This window comes from Tinamus guttatus, unplaced genomic scaffold, assembly GCF_059628265.1.
Source record: "Tinamus guttatus ecotype Peru unplaced genomic scaffold, ASM5962826v1 Tinamus_guttatus_pri_ptg000314l, whole genome shotgun sequence".
Lineage (NCBI taxonomy): Eukaryota > Metazoa > Chordata > Aves > Tinamiformes > Tinamidae > Tinamus > Tinamus guttatus.
The window spans coordinates 5249492-5272318 of record NW_028288848.1 but is presented as its reverse complement, the minus strand read 5'-3'; the positions used below and the strand labels follow the sequence as shown (position 1 = coordinate 5272318).

Here is a 22827-nt window from a genome sequence, read left to right as displayed (position 1 = left end):
CCAAATTGAGATCTGGGAATAAAATATGCTCAGAGCTTATTCCCAATAGAGCAGAGAATAGAAGCCGAGAGACATTCGACTCATTAGGCCTTAGTCCTGCAAAAGTACTTAGCTTTACAACTGTTAACGATCCCCATGAAACCAACAGACAACTCACAGAAATGGAGCTTAGCAAATACATGCAAGTACAAGCATTTTCTCCAGCTAGAATAATATTAAGATAAAAATAGATAAGTCATACAAAAAAGGGTTCAAAAGGCCAGTAAAGGCATATTCAAGGCATTAATCAAAACATTTGTTTGACAGTGAGTAGTAGGAAGAAATCTGGTTAAGGAGAAAGTTAATACAGTTGTTGTCAACAAGATGAAAAGAATTCCCTCCCCAGTGTATAAAATGAAGTATAAGTATTCAGCTTGGGATTTTGAGAATAATCAAGTGATAATTTTGTTTGAATACATTGGAATGTCACTTAAAAAGTTATCAAGTTCACTCCCATTTCAAAGCAAGAACCAGTATCACAGAAAAACATTGTTCCTGTTGCATGGGAAGAGGGAACAAGGAAATTCACTGTTCACACAAAGCCTGGGAGATGAGTCAAGTGGAAAAGAGATGTCCATACGATAGGCTAAGAGCTTCCTAAATTGAAGGAAGCAATTCAGAAAAATACAGTATTTCAAAGTCATTTGCAACTTGGAACCCAAACTGTCACCTTAGCACCAGGTAAGACACACCCTTCAACCACCTGAAGGAGAAGAAAAAAATGTATAGTTGGGGACTTGTCTATTTGACATGCTGCTTGCCTTTTGAGTAATAGAATATCATCAAGACAGCCAAAATCAGCATGATCTTCCTAGTATGTGCTGCAATTTCTCAGTTACATACAGAAAAGAACATAAGAAACAGCTTTCAAGCATTCTCTTACTGAGAAGCAGAGGTCAAAGTAACATTTAGCCGTATTTCATCAGCATTAAGGTAACAGTGAGGCTTTAAAATCCTTTAAGACAGCCCCACAGTTTTCAGTGGGTTCAAGCAAAACTAGGGCTCAAATAGATTTGGCATTCTGCTTAGGTTTCAGTTAATTCTCAGTGGTGGCTACTGGAAGAAAACAAACAAACAAACACAACAACACTCAAGACTTGCAGTCACTTAACCCCCAAACCCATGCTCTGCACTGCCACAATATGGTGGGATAAATATTTAGATGATTCCTTTGGACTGGGATTACCAATTCCAGGGTAAGGATCTGCACTGGTAGAGTGCAACAGGAAATCATCTGGCAGAGGGTGACTTATGCTCTAGTTTGTGGAGGGAGTACAAGGCCCATTTCTATCACACGCTCAGGGCACACAGCAAAACGTGTGAAGGAGCTGTCGTCAGCAGCTTCTCCATCAGCTTTTGCATACGCTTCCACTGCCCTCAAAAGAGGGTGATGAACTTCTCTCTGGAAGATCTGACAGCTGAACCTGACCACGGCAGCAATAAATCAATCTCAAAACATGCAGCAGGAATGACTGGGAAGATTTCAAATAAACAGCTTGCCCCACTCCAAGCTGGCAGCAGCCCACAACTGAACACACAGAAGGAACAGGATGCCTCCAGCAGGGGTTTAGGGCTCTCCTGGATCTCTTTGCCTGCCCCAAAAGGGAGGAAGTTTGAAGTTAGATTCACAGTAGCCCTGTCTATAGACACCCCCCTGTGCAAGAGGGCAGGGCTGATATAAAGCCGAAGTCTTCACAAAAAAAAAAAAAAAAAAAAAAAAAAAAAAAAAAAACCCACACTATTTTTTTCTCCCCCTCCCTCAATAGTTTTCCTTCTCAAAGCCATTGATCTAAACCAGCATAAGAAGTGCAAAGCAGGCAGTAACGAGTGAACAACGCTGCTGGTCCCCAACACAGGCTCCCCAGCCCCAGGACAGGGCAGAGGAGCAGCACTTTGCAGCTGCCGGGGCCCAACAGCAGTAGATGTGGATGAAGCTGCTTCTGAAGCAGAAGACAGCATTTTTCAGCTGCTCCTGCACATCTGCTTAGCATTAAACTTCCTTCTTGGGGTTTTTTGTTTTTTTATTCCAAGACATTTAAGCTCTAATTGCTACCAGCTTCTAAGAGTTCCCCCTACAAATAATAAAAATATCAGACATTAGTGATGGATTCCACTTCACAAAGAGCTCAAGGGAAGAGCTGTGGAGGGAGCCTGGGTACAGAGGGGAGGTCAGAGGCCCCAGCGCACACTGTGCCTGCGCCAACAAAACTGAGGCTTGAAACAGCCCCGGGTTTCCCCTTTAGGACAGCATTTTACTGGAATCCAGCACAGGGCTTGGAATAGTTTTCCAACGGGATTGGTAACAGTAAACGAACAAACCCTTGCTTCCTGCCCCACCACCTCCCTCTGCTGCATTGCAGAGAGGCAGTTGAGCTCAGATGACTTAAAGGGGAGGAAAAATCTTGGTACTTGGAAGGGAAATTAAAGTTGCCTGCTCAAAGCAAGCTGCTCCTAAGGCAACAGCAGCCTGAGCAAGGTCCTGACTCCAGCCCCCAAGATCCTTGCTGCTGCTTTCAGTCGGAATCAGAACCCCTCCTCCAAAGCAAATTTTTAAAAGCTTAAAAGAAACCCAGGTCTATAAATTACTGCTCTTCCAGAGAGCCCAGGCACTTGCAGAGGGTGTTAAGGAGGTTCCCTCTTTAGAGCCACATTGCACAGAAATAGCAGCGGAGCAGACAGCTCTCCGGGAATGGCTGCTGAGTCTGATCATGCTCCAGCGATGGGAGCCTGGGCATGGGTCAGCTACACTGCTCAAGTGCACAAGGGAAGAGCGGCAAGTGCTTTAGAGACTTCATTAAGCTTGTTTCATCTGCCTGCTTCACCACAGCAACTGACTGCTTTATTTAGGTTTCACGAGAAGCTTTCTTGCTGCCACTGAGACTCCTCTGCCACTGCTGCTCCTCCCACCCTGGCAAGGAAACAGGCGCCAGACGGCTGGGGATGGGCGCCATGCGCTTGGGTTGTGGTCCTACTCCACTCATTTTAGTAGCAGATGATTCATCTTGCTTGGGCAGAACAACCTTTACGAAAACCTGCAAGAGCTGGAGTCGGTCTAGAGTTGACTGTATGAGCTCACCCCGACTGAAATTCAGGGGGTGTCACAGCCATGGTTCACATGGATATCGCACACTGAATTCAGTCCTGGCCCACGAGGCACCATGCAGCTCCTGTGCTGCAGCCCTCCTGCTAGCAGGCTTGGTACCAGGCGGCTCTGCTGGCACCCTTGCTTACTGCACCAACACCCAAGATCCAGCCTGACACCTGTATTTTCATACTGCTGTAAAAGCTCAAAGGAGCATGTGCCTAGAGACCCACAGGCTGCATTTGCTGGGGCTGATGCCAGTGACTTTTACCAGTATTTATGTAGCATTCTAGCCTATAAAGCTACTGGTATGAAGCTACTGCCCAGCCATACCCAGTTCCTGCATGGGAATGACCACCCTGGTCATGAGTCTCAGCACGGTCTCAGTTCTGGCCATTTGGGCACAGCTCAGAAGTTGCATAGGCCAATGGCCATTTGCAACAAGCAATCTGGACAGAGCTAGATTGTTTCAAAGGGCAAAAAGTTCAATGATGCAGACCTGAGCTCTCCCATGAAGCTACCTCCCACACCAGAGCATGATCCCAGGTCCATTTAATTCAGAGCCCCTCCAGCATTCCCTGGGGACATCTGAGGTGCTTCATGCTAAGAAAAGCCTCTCTGCAGCTGTCATGCTGCATGCTAAAGCATCAGGGAAGATAAGAACAGGTGACCTTGCTGAAGACATGCTGACATTTGAAAGGCACTGCCTCTTTCTGAGGCTGATCAATTTGGCAGGGCATTAGTTCTCTCCATGCAGAGATATTATCAGGTTAATTAGTAGACAACCACAGCACAGAGCAGCTGACCATTTTGCAGATGAATTTCCCAAGCATTCATCCTTGCAACCCCAATTATAAAGGAGGGGAAGAGACTAGATGACAGTCTTCAAGTGAACTGCAACTACACTGGCCTGCTGGAAAGCTGGTGATTAACACTTCTCCCCAGTCCAGAGGGCTTCACTGGTGTTCCAGTGAGCAGCAGCAATTCCTCATATTGGAATGAGGGGAGGCAAGTACTTCTGCTTCTCCGTCCAAATAACAGGTATGAGGGGTGTGGGTGCTCTCACCCCAACAGTACTATTTGACAAGGCAACAAGAACAAGCTGCAGCAGGCTGCTGCTTAGAAGCTGTCCAGAGCCTTATTCTTTAAGGGCCCCCACATACAGCGGAACATGACATTGAAATTAAGCTTCTGTGTCAGCCCAGTTTTCCCACCTCCAAGCAAGATGAGTTGGTGCAAATGAAGTGCCACATCCTTGTCCTGGCTGCTCAGGTGTGACACCCCCAGAGCCAGCCCGGACCTTGGGGGCAGCCTGGGCTCAGGTCACGGCTCCCTGGCTGCAGAAACCCTCCCCAGTGCAGAGAGCAGGGGCATTTCCTTAGGCTAGACCAGCAGAAGAAGTTTAGTGCATTGCTAATTTCCCCCCAGGAACAGAAGTACAAGTTGAGTTAACTCTGATACAGAGTCTACATGCAGCTTTACAGAGAAAAAAAAATAGAAAAGGCACCTCCTTCTGAATCAGCATGGTTTTCATGCATTTGTGGCCCACACAATTGACTCATTCAATTAGGCAGAAAACAACAGATAGCCAGAGAGAGGGAAGGGTGGCACAGAAAGGCTGCAAGCACTTTTCTGATCTATTATTTCACTCACCAGAGCCCAAGGCAAAGGGCTCAACTGTGCCACTCCTGTCTCTCCCTGTGGGATCCAGAGGGGCCCAAAACAAAACCCATTTCTGCCCAGAGCCTGACACAGGGTGGGCCTGGCTGGCAATGGGGCTTCCAAGGCACCGCAGGGACAGACTTATTTAGCACTGTGAACACTGCAGAAGCAGCAGCAGCCAGATCTGTCCTCTCACAGAACTGCTTAGAGAAGCTTTGCTCTCTCTACAAGACTAAAGCAAGTGATGGAATACAGAAATAAGTTTGAGCCCTTTCCAACTGGGAGAAGTCACATATATTAAGTATGTCTACCACCCCTTCTGAAACATCACTCCTACATCGGAGCATCACCCACTGCCCATATGGCTCATTCAAGAGGTACCATCTTTAACAGCAACAATTAGCCAAGAATACTTTAAAAAATGCAGGTATTTTTCATGAAATAGAAATCAAGCTAAAGGGCATGAGAAGAAGGATTTAACAATAAAAGTTAAGGGCCTTGTTTAATTCTGTCCTATCCCCTTTTGCTTGAGGCTCATCCCAAGCAGCTCGTGCAGGTTTGTGCCGTACGGCAGCGCTGCCGCATTTCCAAGGGGGCGGCAGCAGCAGCCGGAGCCGCAGCCGGAGCGCGGGGAGCATCTTCCCGTGCCCGGCGGAGCGGGGCCGCCCGCGCACCCGTCCCATCCGCGCCGCTTCCACTCGCCACGTAAGCAGAACGGCTGCCGCGCATTAGACCCACACACGCTGCCTGGAAAACGCTCCCATCTGGCTCTCACGTGACCCAAGCATGCCTCAAATTCATCATCTGTGTAACTAACTCCTGCAGGGGAGAAATTCACAACCAAAAGAATCCCTTTCCAGAGGGAGACGGGAAGAGCAGGGCGAGGGGATCATGTGCTCAGCACACAGCAAGGCTGCTCACCAGCTGCTTTCAGCAGCCTCCTGCAGTCCCCTGCCCTTTCTAGAAGAATGAACTTAAAAAGAAAACTGGGTCCCAATTCTTTGCTTTACTCCCAGTTTACTACTCTATTTACTGCTGCAAAAGCCCATCCTAATCCCATTTGTGCACCCAGAAGTACACAGGATTATTTAAGTTTTGGTGTGAGCCATATCCCACGTTAACTCTTTCCATGCAGCAAGTGAGGGTTGCTTCTTGCAGGAGGGCTGTGCTGTGGCCTCTATTCATACAATATCGCAGGACTTCCAGTTCTGCTGGGATGTGCCTAGACTATCCAAACCCCAGTCCATACCCACAGCTGTGCTAACCAAGAGCATCACTCATACAAAAAAACACAACTTCTAATGCTGCCAAGAAGTAGGGCAGAGAAAGCTACTCGGGGAAAAAAGTAACAGATATATGCATGCACTAAGGTTTGTGCATGGCTGAAAACCTCTAAGAGCAGAATTCCAACTGTGAGGAAGTCGTGCTGCCCAGCACAGCAAACAGGCAGCAGCACTTGCATGCCCAGGGAGCCTGCTTTAAGTGGCAGCAGCCTGAAGCAGCCAACTGAGGGACATGCTGCAAGCCTCGCCAAGCACCTTGTGGGCACTTCCAGCAGGCTGGACAAGCCACTCCACCAAAAGCTGGCCAAGGAGGAGATTGCCCTTCATATGTGCCCTGGCCTCACACGAGGGTACCTGGGGGCACTGGTTCAGCAGCCAGGGCTCTCGATAGCCTTGGCATGCTCTGTCTGCCTCGAGGCTTCCTTCTCACAAGGGAGGTTCAAGCTGCAGATGCTCAAAAGCCTCTGACCTGGATAAAGTGTCTAGATAAGAGGTCTCTTCTGAGGGAGTGCCTGTCTGTCCTGCTCAGATTCCGGCAAGGGCCAAGGAGCATCAGCTGTAACACCTAAAGCTTCTTGCCTGCCTCATAGCACACATACAGAGCTGGACCCTGTACTGTGCTGCTGTCCCCTTGCACAAGGGGAGAGGAAAACCCCCACCAGCAGCATCACTGGCACCTGTCCCCTCACCAGGCAGGGGAAGAAGGCAGGATAGGAGTGCACAGAAGAGAGGCTTCCTCAAGCCACCAGAAGAGCTGCCACACTCCCTAGGACACCAAGCGCCGCCTCAGAAGGCCGATGTGGCTGAAGGCCCCCAGGCACTTGCAAGGGCACGCGCTGTCCTGCTCTGGCTGTGCTCAGGCCACACCTCATACTTTCGGTCCTTCCCTTCCCACCCAGCCTCCGTGACCGGCATCTGCTACACAAGGCTCTGTGCAGAATTACCCCTGAACCAGGAACAGCAGAGAGCACAAACACATTCCTCTCCCTAATCCCGTACCCCATCCCCACAGTTGGGTTTAAAAGCCAAGAAGCAAAACAAAAACAAAATAAAAAAAAGAAAAACACCCACACAGCACACAAACAACCCTCCTCCTCTTATCTTCCTCCCCCAACATATGGGCCACCCAGAAGAGGACAGCAGTCCTATACATCTAACAGGCCACATCTCATCATAGGAAAGCTGAAGCAGTGAAGAATAAACTCTATCTGCTCTTCTCTTCAATAGCCTCAGGCAGAAGTCCAAAGCCTTCATTTTAAAAACTGACTTCAACAATCTGGTGTACCAGGGAACAGTCAGATCTGCTTCCCTAGGCCAGAACACCACAGGCTGGATTTTGCATGTGAGACTGGACTGAACAGATTTAAAGATGCAGAACACTGCATCACACAGGCACCCAAGAATATCAAGACTGTCTGATGTATCTGAAGTTCTCCCAGTACACCTGAGCATATAGCAACTGCTCCACTTGCTAAAATGCAGTAAGTGGGTATTCTGGTTACGTTAACTCCGAGACTTGCAAAGCAATTTTTCCTTCCTTCTCTTCTGATTTAAGTTGGGAGAATGCTTATATCATGTGTAAGCCAATAGACTGAACAGTAGTTACAGTTTAGTAAAGCCACTAGTTTAGGAGGAATATTTCTCCCTCTGATGAGAAAAAGGCTCCATGCTCAAGGACACTAAGACCATGTGTGCCTGGCTCTAGAAGGAGCCAACAGTTAAACTGCACATCCCCAGTAATTACACGATAAGCTTTGTTTGCTCCCTGGTTGCTATGCTTCTGCATACTCTCTATCCTTATTAAATCTCTTTATTTTCTGGTTAAAGAGGAGAAGAGAGGGGGAAAAAAAGGCACTGTGAGAACCAAAGTGTTCTGCCAGAATCTTCTGCACTTCTAAAATTCCATGTGGTAATTAGTAAGTACAGTCAAGAGGGTTAAATTCCATATGATGGGAGAAGATATCCTGTCTCCTAACAAAGGGCAATCCTGTCAGCACGCATCTGACAAGTTAACCAAATCCTAGTTAGCAAACACCATGGTCCAGCCATCCTCACTGACCAGCCAAGCAGCACTAGAGCCCTGGTCCTCATCACTGCTTCCACATAAACTAATTGCAGAAAGCAACACAAGGAATACAGCCCACACGTGTGAGTCAGCAGGACACAAACAAGAGCACATGCCTTGGTCTGCAAGGATCCTGCCACACTGCAGGTTTCTTACAAGGATTGAGACACCAAGCCCAAGCTCCATGGTTTAAGATGTTGCTGGGGCCCTGTCATGGACTTGAGCAAGTTTAAATCCCTATTCACTACCTTGGAGGACAAAAAAAAAAAATCCCTGAGCCAATGCTCCCCTCTTAGATGTTCTATGCAGACACAGAAACAAATAGAAACACACTCACATTTGGGTTGAAAATTGCATTGTGGCTTCACTGCTCCTGCCACCTTGGATCAGACTGATTAGGCAATAACCCCTTGCCTGCTTCCCTCTTCACACAGCCAACAGGTACCCCAGGGCATCTGCTGCAGTTTTTACCCCAAGGGCAGACAACATGTTCCACCACACCAGGACTCACTATCTTAGCTAACTGTTCCTCTTTTTCTCCCCGGTGTGATTAGCAATATGTTTCCCAGCTTGGCCCCCTTAAGACCTCATTTGGAAAGGTTGGGCTTCCTCGGGCAGAGAGGGGGAAATTCAGTTCACTGCTAACCCTGTCTCAGATTGACATGCCCACACCAGGCTGACAGTTGTGTCCAGAGCTTTGCTAACACCAAAAGAGCATCTACCACTCAGGGTGAAGTCCCATCCATGCTGCAACAGCCTCAAGCCAAAGAAAGGGCAGTGCAGGATCTCTCCCACAGAGATCCTCCCGCTGCTTCCATGCAGGCATCTCCCACATAAATATCACAGAATACTTATCCAGGGAGGAGGATCCAAGCCCCCTCCTCTCCATGCCCCTGCATGGCTCTGACAGGCACTTAGGTGTGAGCTAGCAGAGGGCTCCAAGTTCACAGAACCGCAGCAAAGCTTCATCTCCAGAGCCAACAACTCTGTTCTGAAGCAGGTAGAGATAGAGAGAGAGCTCCAACCACACGGCCGTGCTGCTCCAGCTAATGGTTCCCACTCTGGTGATGCCACTGAATGATTAAGCGCAGAAGGGCAAGCACTCACCATTCATTCTCTGTGCATCACCTCAAAGGAGGCAGGTCAAACCGAAGTTACAAAAACAAAGCTCACCATCTTAAAAGAAAAAAAAAAAAAAAGGCAAGTTCATGGAGCTTCAAGCACAGAGCAAAATGCAACAGGAATCAAAAAGCTTAAGCTCTTAAGAGATGGGCATAGCTGTACTATGTTCCACTTCCATTTAGAACTACAAAGGAAGAAACCCTGTCACTGATAATTCATGGAAATTAAGGCATCTCCTTAAAGCTGATAGCACATATGCCCTCAGCTTGCAAGGGAGAGGGTTTCTTTAATAATCATTAATTAGATGAGCAGAAAACAGATCTTTTTGCCAGCAGCTCCCAATTCCAAACTCAGCCATGAGCACAGTTGGTGTTATTACAATGATCTGCTTGTTTTTCAGTTGGAGGCCTCACTTCTGCAACTGCTCTAACTCTCATCTCTATTTAGTTTCCCTTTTGAGGGGACAGAGATGACTATGAAATAGACAATTTTAAGAAAGGTTTCAAACAGATTCTCCCTAGAGGTTTTAGGGACCCATCCAGCTGATGCTTCTTCCCTAATTTTAGGCTACAGAAAGGGAAGAAAAGGGTGGTTGTCTGTTCCACAATACTCTGCTAGTTCAACAATTGCATGGAGAACCAGGTTTAAGGACACTTCGCTAAGGAAGCCAAGTCTCATGAACATCCTCATTGAGGCAACACTGGTTTGGACCACACTGCCAAGCTAATACTTTAAGTGCTCAATTAGAAAGACTATTTAAATACACTTTGGCTGATGATTCAGCCAACATAAGGCCAGCTCAACACAGACAGCATCTGTTCAACTAGAAAAGCAAGATCCTGCAGTACTAATGTAACCATGAAATTTTGCATTTAGTTCTTCTCCCTTGAAGGGAGATCTCGGCACATAGCAGCAAGGTGCAGGAGAAGGCTCCGAGCCAGCTGAAGCCCTAGCAGCACTCAGGGCAGTTAAAAGCAGCAGCAAGCAGAGGGCTTTTCCAGGAGGCTTTCAGGAGGGGTTTGCCAGCAGTAATTCTGAAACATGCCCTTGACAGAAGGGAGCACAGGGGCTCTGCTGCTGGCAGGCAAGCTGGGGAGAAGTTAATTCCTGCAAAGGCTGAACAGAACCTCTGAATTCCTGAGCCCACCTCTTTGTAAGTGAGGAGCCCAAGGACCCACTGCACAAGAAAGCTGTGGAGCTCATGGAGCTTCCTCTTGCCATTACCCAGTCCCAGGTACTTGCTCCAGCTTCTGGATTGAAGATTTCACAACTTCTGGTGTAAAAACAGACAGGAGGATCTCAGCAAGGCCTGAGGGCAGCAGCATCCTGCCCCAGGCATCCAAAACTTGCTTTAGACAGCAGAGACATCATAAAAGGCAAACACCCACCAACCAGTACTGGAAGTCACAGGAGGATTAGCTGATGTCTCAAGGGTTAATTAGTTCACTCTGCACAGATGGTAGCTAGTAGGGCTTGGAGAGTGGATTAACCTAATCTGGAGTTCGTAAGGAACCATGCAAACATCCATTACTAGACTCCAAGCAATTCCACCCTTATTTTGATTTGAGGAGAAAAACCACACAATGGATGCTTGCATAGATGTAATGCCTACTTTGAGTGACAAATGAGTTACTACTCACTTGGTTAATATGATTGCCAAATTCAAGTCTGAGAAGCAATTCCTTCCCTTTTTGCTACAGAGGATCTTCAGATAGAGACCTAGACAAGACTATTTGTTACGGGCATAGAAAACACACACACTAACCACTCCTCAGAGCTGCAGAGAGGCCTCTCCGACACTGACAGATGGCCATAAAGCAGCAATTCAATTGACTGGAAATATTGAGACAGCTTTCCGAAGCAGCTCTGCAGCACGTCAAGTAAAGCCTCACAAATTCAAGCTAACAGCACACGTGGTAGCCTGGGCCCTGGCAAACACCCAAGCCTGGGCAGAGCCTCAGTTACTCCAGGGATGCTCCAGGTCCTGGGCTGGCTGCAGGTTAAAGCATTTCTAATCAGACCATGTCTCAGGGCCTGCATGTTTACATAGCACTTAGCACAAGAGGAAGCCTGGCTCAGGGCTGGCATGCAGAGATGCCTCAGATCACTGCAAGTCCCACTTCTGTTTAGCTAAGGAGGTACCATGCTATTGCCTTCAGTTCAGAAGGTCTCAAGTGTTTACAGCCAATATCTGCTGCAGAGATAAATGTTTCTGTAACTCCTATTAAACTTTGAACTCACCCAATCCCTCCCTGCTTTAAGGGGTAAGCGAAGGACTGGCCAGACTCGCTGGCAAGGCGGAGGTCAGGGTAGAGGTGATGTTGGCTGTTGGAGGCATTCCCCAAATGTTTCTGCAATCAACCACACTCATGTCAGGCCCACACATGCCTGAAATGCAGCAGCTGTGGCATTCCTGCTGGACAGTGTGGGACAGCCATGCTCACACCCCAAAGCTGCCTCCCAGAACATCTTCAGGCAGGACAGAAGAGGCAATTGCAGGGCTGATTTCTCAGAAGGTTCTTAATTGTCTCTCATTTTAAGATGGAACAGTGTCTGCACCTATGCAGAAAGCTGTAATTCCAGGTTGTTTGTTTTCTTGGAAGGCTCTTACAAGACACCCTGGAAAGCAGTTATTTGCCTCACTAATTGATCAAGTGTCAAAGTTAGTCTGTGGGAACCTGCAACTACCAGCTGTCCGGTATACTGCTTAGCTGGCTGCATGCTGTCTTAACAGCTATCTCCAAGCAGAATAAAACATCCCAACAACCCTAAAGCAGGAGCAAAGGAGGCAGAAAACAGGGCCCCTTTATACAGCTTGCTTTGCTCAGAGAGCTGCGTCACATTCCTCCCAGCACAGCATAGGAATGGAAGAGCATCCCCAAAACTCAATCCTTTCCACATCTTGTCTCTGAGCAGACAGAGACCACACGCCAAGAAGTGGAGAATGGGAAACAGTCCCAAGAGGAGCAACTGCAGGACACAGAGGTGCAGCGGCCAGGGAAGGGGATCCAGTTTCTGCCCTTCAGACTAGCGAGGACAGAGGATCATGTCACATGAGATGCCACCAGAACACAGCCAGAGCAGGACCCACTGTCAGCATCCAAGCTGCATTTACCTAACTTTATCCTTCAGCCCTGCATTGTCAGGGAGGATCAGCACTCATTTGGCCACAGAAACACCTCCCTATATCCCAGGGAAATCCTTAGCACCTTTCAAAAGAAAGGTGGCAATTCCTGCACACGTCAGCCTAGTTTCCCAGCAACGTTCTAGGTCAGTGCTTAATCAGGTTACCCCAGGGACTCCAGCAACCTTGTGGAAGCCCTTCCACAGCCTCACACCCCTAATGATCTGGATGGGGCTTTGCGAGCCAGGAGCTCCCACAGCTGCCCTGCTTTCCACAGGCTCCTTCACCTCCAGAGCCTGCACCTCTAGAGAGGAGCGCTGCTTGCCACCTTAGCTCACTGTGCAGGGTGCATAGACAGATTACCTCCCTTATGGATAAGGGGTGCTTGGAATGCTGAGCACACCCCTATCTCTAAATAATTTGGTTTTTAATTTTAACTCAGGTAGAAGCTTTGTAGAAAGATGAAGCTTGCTGTGTAGTTTCTAGTACCAGGCCAGCACCTGATACCACACCTGCATCTCCATTGGCACCACCCACCTGCACCTACAACACCTGCTAGAGCAGTGAGGAGCAGCCTCAGGGAAGCAGAGTGCAAGCACTGGTCTGCAGAGGCAGCAGCCAGTTAGTGCTCAGGAAGGCAGGGTCAAGGGGCAGCTCCCCATTACTGCATCACTTAGCTGATTACAGGATTGCAGCGTAAAAGCTTCCATTATCAGCCAACAAATCAACCTAGGCAGTGCCATTCACTGGAGTTTACCAAATATTGCATCTTTCCATCTCTCCCAGACTAAACCATTACACTGCTTCTTCACAATCTTCCAAGATGGGAGAAAAAAAAGAAAAAAAAAGAAAAAAAATAACCACCCTCCCCTCCCTTGCACACAGGCCAAAGTTTTCCAGGAGTCACTACTGGCTTAACAGACCCCTCTGGATGCCCTGAACGTGATTTGGAGCACCCAACACTCCAAGCAAAGTCAATGAGAGTTGCAGGTGCTCAGTGCTGTGGGCCAGGGAGATGGAACACCCTAACTCATCCAGCCCAGAGCAGCCAAATCCAGAGGCTCATAATTACAGGTCCCTTCTGAAGATACATCTGTGAAAACCACTAAGAGTTGCAAGGAGAGGGAAAAAAAAAAGCCCAACACATTCAGATCTATCTAGTTTCAAATCAGAGTTTCACAAGACATTCAAATACAGAGTCTTAAAAACAAAGCAGCGAACTAGAGCCTTTGAGTCAGCCCAAGCCTCAGACACAGGCACCAAGAACATTTTTGCACCAAGACCTTCATAAGATCCTTTGGAAAGGCACAGAAATAAAGATCCAGACTGCAAGAGGAAAGGGCATTCTTTCCTCAGGCTGCATTTTGACTACATGCTCAGGTAAAGATAAGTTTAAGGGGAAGAAATGAAGGGGAAAATAAGAGATGGGTTTTTAAACACAGCTACCCTGCAGGACTGGAGAAGAGGCTGTATAAATGTAAGTCAGAGAGGGGCAGTCATTTAACTGCAATGCTATATGAAGTGCAAGAAGGGGAGGAAAAAATAAAAATGCTGCTAGTCTCCAACAGGCTTGAACAATAAAAAAAGTTAAGCTGCTACAGTCTCATGCAACACAAAATAAAGGAAGATTTAACAGGAAAGTCCTCTCTAGTCATGCAGTACATAGAAAACTGGGCATCTTACCTGATTTCCTCTTCGAAGATCCATAATCCCTGAAAAAAAGACAACAACAAATAGACATGGTTAGAGCTGGAAGTGCTGCCAAGAGGGTGGCTGTGCCCCAGACTTCCACCCATGTGCTCAGGGGCTCATCCTGTGCCCTGCTCCCTCCTTTAAAGAGGAGCCGGGGGCTGTGAGGCATTGACGGGCAGGGGCCGGGACGGATCCGCAGCGGCTCCGGCTCGTCAGCGGCGGCAGCTGGGGCTGCTGCGGCACCGGGGGCTCGGCGAGCATGTGATCAGCTCGGCAGAGCAAACCATCCACCAGCAGCCGGGCAGGGGAGAAGGGTGTCATTTTTTCCCCTTTACATCCGCTATTAAACGCACAGCGCCCGAATTAACCCCCGAGGGTGCCCTGCCAAGGATGGAGAGCGCTGGCTGCTCGCTGAGGGCTGCGCACGCCGCGCGCTGCCCACTCGGCAACCAGCCCTTGGCTTGCAGAGGGCAAGTAATTCTGGCATAACCTCCGGACCCTCTGCTGTCAAGCACTTGTCCTCCGCAAGGAAAAAAACCCCAAACTTAATCCTTTCTTCTTGGGTCCGGGATGGGCAATGCACCTGTCTTTTTTCAGAATGATTCAAAGGGTGATGGCACTTCACTTGTGACAGAGCTGCCAAAAGCCTCAAAAGCTGCTGCAGACCCAGGGCTGTGAGAACCGGCTCGGGAGCAGCAGAACCACGGCCAAAAGCGCTTCCCTGCGGCCGTGCCTTCCCCCAGCCCCGCTGCCGAGAGCAGCCGGCGCTGCCGGAGCCGGCACGGCCGGAGGCAGCGGAGCCGGCGGCTGCGCGGGCACAGGGACCGCTGCACGGCCACGCGCCCCGCGCTGCCTTCGTACCGCGTCCTGCTGCAGCAGCCTCTCTGTCTGCAGGGCCAGGCTGCCCGGAGAAGAAGGGAACCCCCAGTTATCCCAGTAATTTAATGCCAAGGAAATTCGGGGGAAGCACTGCAGCAGAGGTATGTCCATGAATACATGTGGTTCCTGGCAGCACCCTGCGTGCACGCTGTGCCTCACACGCTTCGGATTCGCTTCCAGGGAGGAGTAACTGCCTGGGAGTTCTTTGCACTCTCTTCAACATTTCCAGTGTTATTCCTATTTCAATTAAACGCCTGTTTTCCCAGCTATGTCTGCAGTTGTATTTGATGGGAAGATACTGCTCATGAATAGGCTGCTTCTTATGCAGAAATGATTTCACAGGCAAGCAATAATGCCAACTATATCGTGACCAACACAGAGACCTCCTCAAGAGCTGGCCAGGGAAGGCCCTGTGAAACACAGTCCTGGGCCCTGGCCCACGCCAGCCTGGGGCTTGCAATATGTGCTTATCCCTTGCCTGCTTGCAAACGCAGTTCTGATGGTTCGGTATGGTTAAAGAGCAAGCAAAAATGAAACAAGATGTTGCTGGATGTCCCTCAGCCCACCAGGTCAAAGCTGCTACTCTAGTTTGGAAACATCACTGGAAGAAAACGATCTGGCTCTGCCCGTGTGGCAAAGGCCACAACACGCGCAGATCCAACCCTCCTTCCTGCAGCCTCTCCTGTGCTTTTCAATCCAACCTCTCTGGCTGCTCGTCAGGGCTGCTGTGACAGACTGCAGTACAGTTTGAAACGAGGCTGGTTCTCTAATTCTGAAGGATGACTCATTCGTGCAATTTAAAGAAATCAAAGATTTTTTAAAAAAGAGCAAAAATTAGAAACTCTTTCTCTCTCTCTCCATGCAAATCACGGGCTGACAATGGATATTACCGCATAAAGAATTTTCCCCATTTGCTGCATTTCTGCTCAGCTCCCTCAGTAAAGGCACATCATTCATGGAAGCGCTCCTGCCATTACCCTGCCTCGCGCGAGCCGCGGCGGGCAGACACGTCCGCGTCCTGCATGACGCTGCCAACGCCAGCACGGAGCAGCACCGGCCGCGGCGCCAGCAGCCGCCTCTCCGGGCAAGGACGGGCACGGAGCCAGCACAGGCAGCCACCGCCGCGGGGCTGGCGCTCCGGTCCCACAAGTCCTGTCCTTGCTCGTCTCGGCACTCGTGCACCCCGAAACGGGGCATTCGGATTTGTCTGAAAAGTCTCTTACGGACTGGGGCATGGCCCAGTGATTTAGGGTGAGTTGTATGGGAGAACGTAAAGAGGATGGGGCCAAACTCTTCTCAGGGGTGGCCAGTGACAGGACAAGGGGTAATGGGTGCAAGCTGAAACACAGGAAGCTCCATCTCCATGTGAGGAAGAACTTCTTTCCTGTGAGGGTGACAGAGCACTGGAACAGGCTGCCCAGAGAGGCTGTGGAGTCTCCTTCTCTGGAGATCTTCCAAACCCACCTGGATGCCACCCTGTGCCATGTGCGGGATTTCCAGAAGCCCCTGCACCCCATGTCCTCCTGTCTTGCAGGCTTTCCGTACACTCACAACACACTCATAAAACCCCACAGCCAAATAAAATAAAACGGAGCTTGAAATAAACCCAGTGAAACTCTGAAAGCCAAAACTTGTTCTTCCAAGCTGAAATTGGGAGGAAAAAACAAAACGCACAGCTGAAATAGAAAGCAGAGGAGATGCAGCAAAGAGCCTCTCCGGCTGGGCGAAGCGCTCCCGGAGCGCACTCGCTTCTCCTGCCGCCTGCCAGGCAAAGCGGCAGCGAGGAGCCACGGCTGCCTCCGAGTTTATTTTTAAAATCCTGCTCGGGCTGTGATTTACTCATGTCTTTCCTCTCCCCCAAGAGACGGCCTAGATGGTGGATACCTCTTAGCCTCACTGCAGGAACATTATAGTGGGAGCCTGAAGCATCGGATCATGTCCAAGACAATAAAGGAAATTATTTAAAGGTTTCTCTTCAACTGTAGCAACCTCCAGGTGGCAACTCTGATCTTCTCTTGCAACATGGATTCTACCTACCAGCTGCCCGCTCTTAAACCAGACAATAATTGGCCTTGCAGAAGAAAAACACTTTTGTGGAAAGATTTGCTCTTGAACGTTTTATCTTTATGCACACATACATTTCCACTGTGATTTTTTTTCTCTTCTATCTGAGAACAGTACTGCCATCCCCGTCTCACTTTCAATTATCCCTACGGAGCAGCAGCGAAAGCAGCAGGTAGAACTAGGAATAGTGCTGGCAGATCCTTTCTTCATTAGCCAGCATCACTCCGAGCTTGAGCAAACCCCTTTCACAGAAAGAGCCGGTTTCCAGCGTTATTCTCACTGGAATATAACAATTTTGTCTGAAGTCTCCCTGTGGGGCAGCACCTTTCATGGACACCGAAGCTCATTACTGGCATGACAGGAATTTCCTGCTGCTAATGATATTAAGATATTGCTGGTGCGCAGCATGTCCCACACTCTGCACACACTCTCCTGCTTCAGTGACGGAGGAGAGGGGAACGGGCCCTCCTTTCCCACCTGCTTTACACCAGGGTAACACTAGTGATTTGACTTACACCTGTGAATGTGAAAGGAAGGCCACGAGCCTCGGTATAAAACTGATTGCACTGCTGATTGCATTACGCTACTCACAGCCAATCATTTTGTGAAATATATTAATCACTGAATTTATATGTCCCTCGCAATCCGATATAATCTCCAAGGTTACACTAACAATGTTACTGAAATGTTTTATGGCATGTCCTTCCTTAGGGACTGACTTTGATGCTATACTCAATGGAAGCTATTGAAAGGTGTGTGTGTGTCTGTATTTTAATCTATCTAAACATACATAGATGTATACAAATGAGCAGTGGCACAAATGGAAAGCTGCTTAACGAATAAGGAGTATCCTGACATTTCTTCAATAAAAGCCTAAATAATGTTCCAAGCCAGACAGATGACTGGGAGTGAGTAGATGTTTCTGTAATGGCCTGTGCGTATCTTTTCAGCCATAAGTCTCATGCAGTTTGATTTGCACTTGGCCTGGCAGGTTTTTCCTGCATCCCCTATGGAAATCCAGCAGATAAGCAGACGCCTTGCATGGGAAGCAGGGAAGGACACGGAGCAGCCCCCTCTGCAATGAAGGAGGGGGCTGCAGAGGGGCAGGCTCAGGGAGGAGACGTCCCAGCTCACGAGGGAGTGGGGCCGCAGACACTGCACCAGGCAGAACCCAAAGGAAAATAAACCATCTTTCTGCCCATTTCCCGGTGTTTGACATCCAAAGGAGATGAGACAGAGAAAGACCCAGAGTAATGGAAGTTAATCTCTATCCTCTAGAGCATTTAAATGCATAAATTAAAAGTGTTCCTTATTTGTTGCCTTTTGCTAATTCTTGTTTAAATACATTGTAAGCATTTATGTTCCCATGCTCCTTAATTTCTAAGAGTCTTTAGGGCTGTGGGGAGCCTGCAGTGGAGCCCTATGACATTTCAAACAAACAATTCAGATTATCATCTAATTACCAACGATTCTCCAGCCAGATAAAAACACAGAAATGTTCTAACAAGGAGGTCCGCTCCACCCTCTCCATCATTCAGATGGTTTGCAGTCAGGACTAATGAAGACTTTCTCCAAAACTGTTTTTCTTAACACTACTATGTTTCTGAGTAGGATTCTGAGACAGTGTTTTTAAAGTAAAATAATATGAAAATACATTACTACTGCCCTTTTCCTTAGCCTTGAGAAAATACTTGCAACTTGAACTTGTCCTGATTTTACGCACTGTCCAGACTGACCTTTCCTATGTGGCTTTGGAGATAGAAAGGACAAAATCAAGAGCAAATAAGAATAACCTTTAGGTGCTTGCCTGATGAGGATCCCAATGTTAATGCTATATAAACACACAGGAGCTGTAGGGTTACATAGTGCAAAGCAGAAATTCATATCCATATGCTCCAAGTGCACGAGTTGACTCATCTGCACTAAGGGATCTCCATTCCCTCCGATCCATGGGACGGGGATGAGTCCCAAGTTACATTATCCCTGCCCCGTTCGGCTCAGGAACACCCTCCAACACGCCGACGCACGCAGCGCTCCCCCCAACACACCATCCTCTGGAGCCATAAAAGCACAGCTGATCTCTTCCCCAAGCCAAACAAACAGATGAAGGCTTTCCTTTTTCCCTTTAGAAAATATTCTGTTCATTTCCTGATATAAATCGTTGCATTGTGGAAACCTCTGGAGCATAATCTGTCCTTTCTGCACAGAGGTCGAGCTCCTCGGTCGTGTCAGAAAGGACCCCATTGTGGCCGGACTGAGACGCCCCAGATTCCAGAATTCCTCCCCGCCGGCAAAAAGGGACTTGAGGGGGAAGACGAAAATCTGGCAACCTGACTTCAGACACAGGCATTTCTTGTTGGCTTGAAAGGCTGCTGAGCAGGGTAAGACAATATTGTGTAATCAGCTGCTTAGGAGAAAGGGGACACTGCAAAAGAGAGAATTTTGCCTTCCTGCCACCTATTTGTTTTGTCACAGGGTGACTGTGATGTTGGCAAGGAGCAGAAAACCCCACAGCTTTAGGCGCTAAATATTTCTCCTTAAGCTGCAGTGATTTCTTCTGCATCATCTAACAACTGTGGCCCAGTTTGTTTCACCAGGACCCATCTTGGGGTCCTTATTTAGGGCTGATGTCTGACATCTTCCTTGAAGGCAACAAAGTGAAAGTTAACCCATATTATCTTTGAGAAAGCCCATGCGCAACACTGGAAACTCTTCCGTATCCACGTGCAGATCTTCCCTGCACAGAAAAGTCAGAGTTGGAAGGAGATGAATATTGTCACTTCTCCAGCAAAACTCCCTGCTCCAGAATAGAGCGATGAAGGAGAGGCCCAGGGCAAGGAAGACCACAGTCCTCATGCAGAGTTCACGTGTTCATGTAGAGTTCAGCCTCCAAGAGCACAGTGTGGCTCCACGCGAGCTCTGCTAACAGGCACGAGATGCAGGGCACACAGACAGCAAACAGACACAAACAACATTCCCATGGACTGTCTCAGCCTCACACAGACCCACAGCGTCTGAGGGGTGGACATAACAGTTGCTTTTCTGGGTAGAAATGGTATACAAAGACAAGAGATGGGTTCGAGGCATCCCGCCTCTTGCCATTCCCCTAATGGGTCGGAAATAACACAGATTTCCATCCCAAGATTCTTCTGTGATGAAGTTGATGATTTGGCTCCAGAGTGAAGTTTCAGTATTTGGCTCAAGCTGAAGAAATGCAGAATTAGCCTCTTGATTTTTTTTTTCAAAACTGCATTTCATTAAGATCAACTTCTCCTCCTGGAGGAAGGGGAAGCGTTCAGATCCCCTGTTCAGCACTGCAGCAGGCAGTGAGGCACAGGGCACGGCCAGGACAGCAACCCCGTCCTCCCCTGCCCCGGCACGGTGCCGCCTGGAAGCAACGGGCAAAGAGCTAAAGCCTCGTGATCCTCTACTGCAAGGCTTCAGCGGCCCTGAAAGAGACAGCACGAATGTTTATAGCAAGTTTTTCCTTGGAAAGAAGTATAAAAACAAGATCTTGCCTAAGAGTCACATCCTCATCTGTTTCTGTTTTACCCTGTTTATCTGTTCACTTCACAAATTTCTCTGCAGGACAGAAAGATGCATTTACCTGACCAAGAGCTCTGGCTGGAGGTGCTGGCTTTGGCTCTCCCTTGCCAGGAGCCCGGGCTTATCTCTGTTCCAGGGTGACCAAACGTGACACTTCATTATAGTAAAGTATTTATAGACTAAATGCTGACTGATAAAAACAAGCTAATAAAATTAATCATTTTCGTGTGCAGCCTTTCCTGTTGTGCTCCTCACTTTGGAATTTTAATACACAGACCTACATGTGCCCCCAATGTGTGTTAAAAGATGCAGCTAATTACAGCTAGGAACTGTAAGCAAGTTAAGTACTGAATATTAGAACTGCAAATTCACGTGCACAAATTACTCTGACTAATAAGCTCTCATATAAATTACGGCAATTTGATTAAGGCTTTAAGAAAGCAGCACTGGGTCTGTATTGTGCTAACTGAGCTGCAGCCCAGATGAGGGAAGCGCAGGGGCTACCCAAGCCCTGGTTGTCCCTGTGCTGGGAAGTTGCTACTTTCTTTGTGTGGATGAAAGGAAGGAAAAGGGGTAGAAAGGGGTAGAAAGGAGTCCCCAATGCACTCACTGGGGCTTTTTGATCTGCTTGAAAGAGTATGATCATCCCTCAAACTCGATTAGCCTCCTTGGAGGAAAAGAACAAATATATGAAGAACCTCCAGACTAGAAAAGACAAATGAGTTGGAGTAATACTAGGCATCTACACTCAACATGAGTGACTCACAGAGGGTAAAATATTCTCTATTTTTCCTAACAAACAAACAAAACCCCCAAATTACTAAGCTACTCATAGTCAACTAAATCAGACTCTTAAGAAGAACTTCTAACACACTTAAACCACAGAGCTCACTCACCTAAACCATGGCATTATAGGTTGCATTCACCAAAACAAGACCTGGGTTCAAGAGCAATGATATAAAATCATGACAAAAGGATAAATGGTGGCTTTTGTACTTCACGCTCTGTATGCCTTGACTCAAGAAGTCCCATTACCCCTGAATACGAGTCGCTGAGAGGATCTGCAAGCGAAGCTCAGCCTGCGTTTGCTCTGTTTTCGTCCTGGCTGCAAGCCACTGCTGGAGACAGGAAGCCAGATGGGCCTCTGGTCCCACCTAATTGTGGCCTTATAATATATTCTGCTGTAAAAGATCAGACTGGATTAGGATAAATTACATCCAAATCGTGCTGCATTACTCAGCACATTAAATAGTCCTTAATCACACACTTTGATGGTCTAGGTTCCTGCTTAATTTTATCTCCTGTGTTTACTTCTGTGCCTATTCTCATGAAACCACTGCTGATTTTCAACTATGCATAGCCAGGCTACAATGAAGAGCCAATAAGGCTCTTTAATCAAGCTTTTTAACAGGAATAATCACGGGAACACACTCTGCTGTGGCAAGATGGTTTCCTCATCCTGTCTCTTTCAGAAATTTTCTGTGAGCCTTTAAAAGCAATTTAATCCTGAATTATGCTAGCTAAGTATTTTTTGTTGCACATGTGAGTTACAAGAAAAGGGCTCTCATCTCCATTTGCTACGTGGTTCAGGAAATTAGTTTTAAATGCTGTAATGCCTTCAGTGTCTCTCACTGCAATGCAGCAGAAACTAGCAATTTGAGAAACTACTTCATCATTCCCAATTTCCCAATATGCTACATCCAGCACTTGATAAGAGACAAGCTATAGGATTATCTTTGGTAAATGGTCCTGTGTTTCCCCTACCTAAGCTGTTTACATTGTTTCCAGAAAATATTCAAGGAAGAAAGGAGCAGCTCGTTAATAGACAGCACATGAAACATGTTAATGACGAGCTAATAAAAATGAGCATGCATTCACAGCAAGTGAGTCACCTCATCACAAGTTCAGCAATGGGAGGGAGGCAGAGATGGGGGCCATCCAAGGCCACCAAGTCAGGGATGTAGCAGGAACCCTAAATTTTGGTGGCCTCTTCTGTACCCGCCACGGCATTCATTGAGCCTCTGCAGGTGGGAGCAGGTCTGTCCACGCCATGGGACGGATGCCAGCAGAGGAGCAGAAGCGGCTGTAAAGCGGCACGTGGGACAACCTCCAGCCACAGGGGCACAGCCATCACGGCTCTGCTCCGCTCCATTCATGGTGCTGCTGAAAAAGAAATGCCCAGAAGCAGTAAATACCCAAAGTAAAGGATGTCAACCCAAAAATCAGCTCTTGTCCCACATTGCCATTTGCCAGAAAAAATAATGATGGC

The 22827-nt window shown here is 48.0% G+C and overlaps 1 protein-coding gene across 4 annotated transcripts in view; it reads right to left on the bottom strand.

Moving 5' to 3' along the window:
• Window positions 1-22827, bottom strand: part of SH3PXD2A (SH3 and PX domains 2A) — a 239068-nt gene that overhangs the window by 69032 nt on the left and 147209 nt on the right. For 2 of the 4 annotated variants that reach the window (XM_088528649.1, XM_088528650.1), the window contains exon 6: window positions 14061-14089. In XM_088528649.1, the coding sequence (XP_088384775.1) occupies window positions 14061-14089 (29 nt within the window). Of the gene's footprint in view, window positions 1-14060; window positions 14261-22827 lie in introns of those variants that run through there. The other 2 variants (XM_088528646.1, XM_088528647.1) reach the window with 1 other exon arrangement.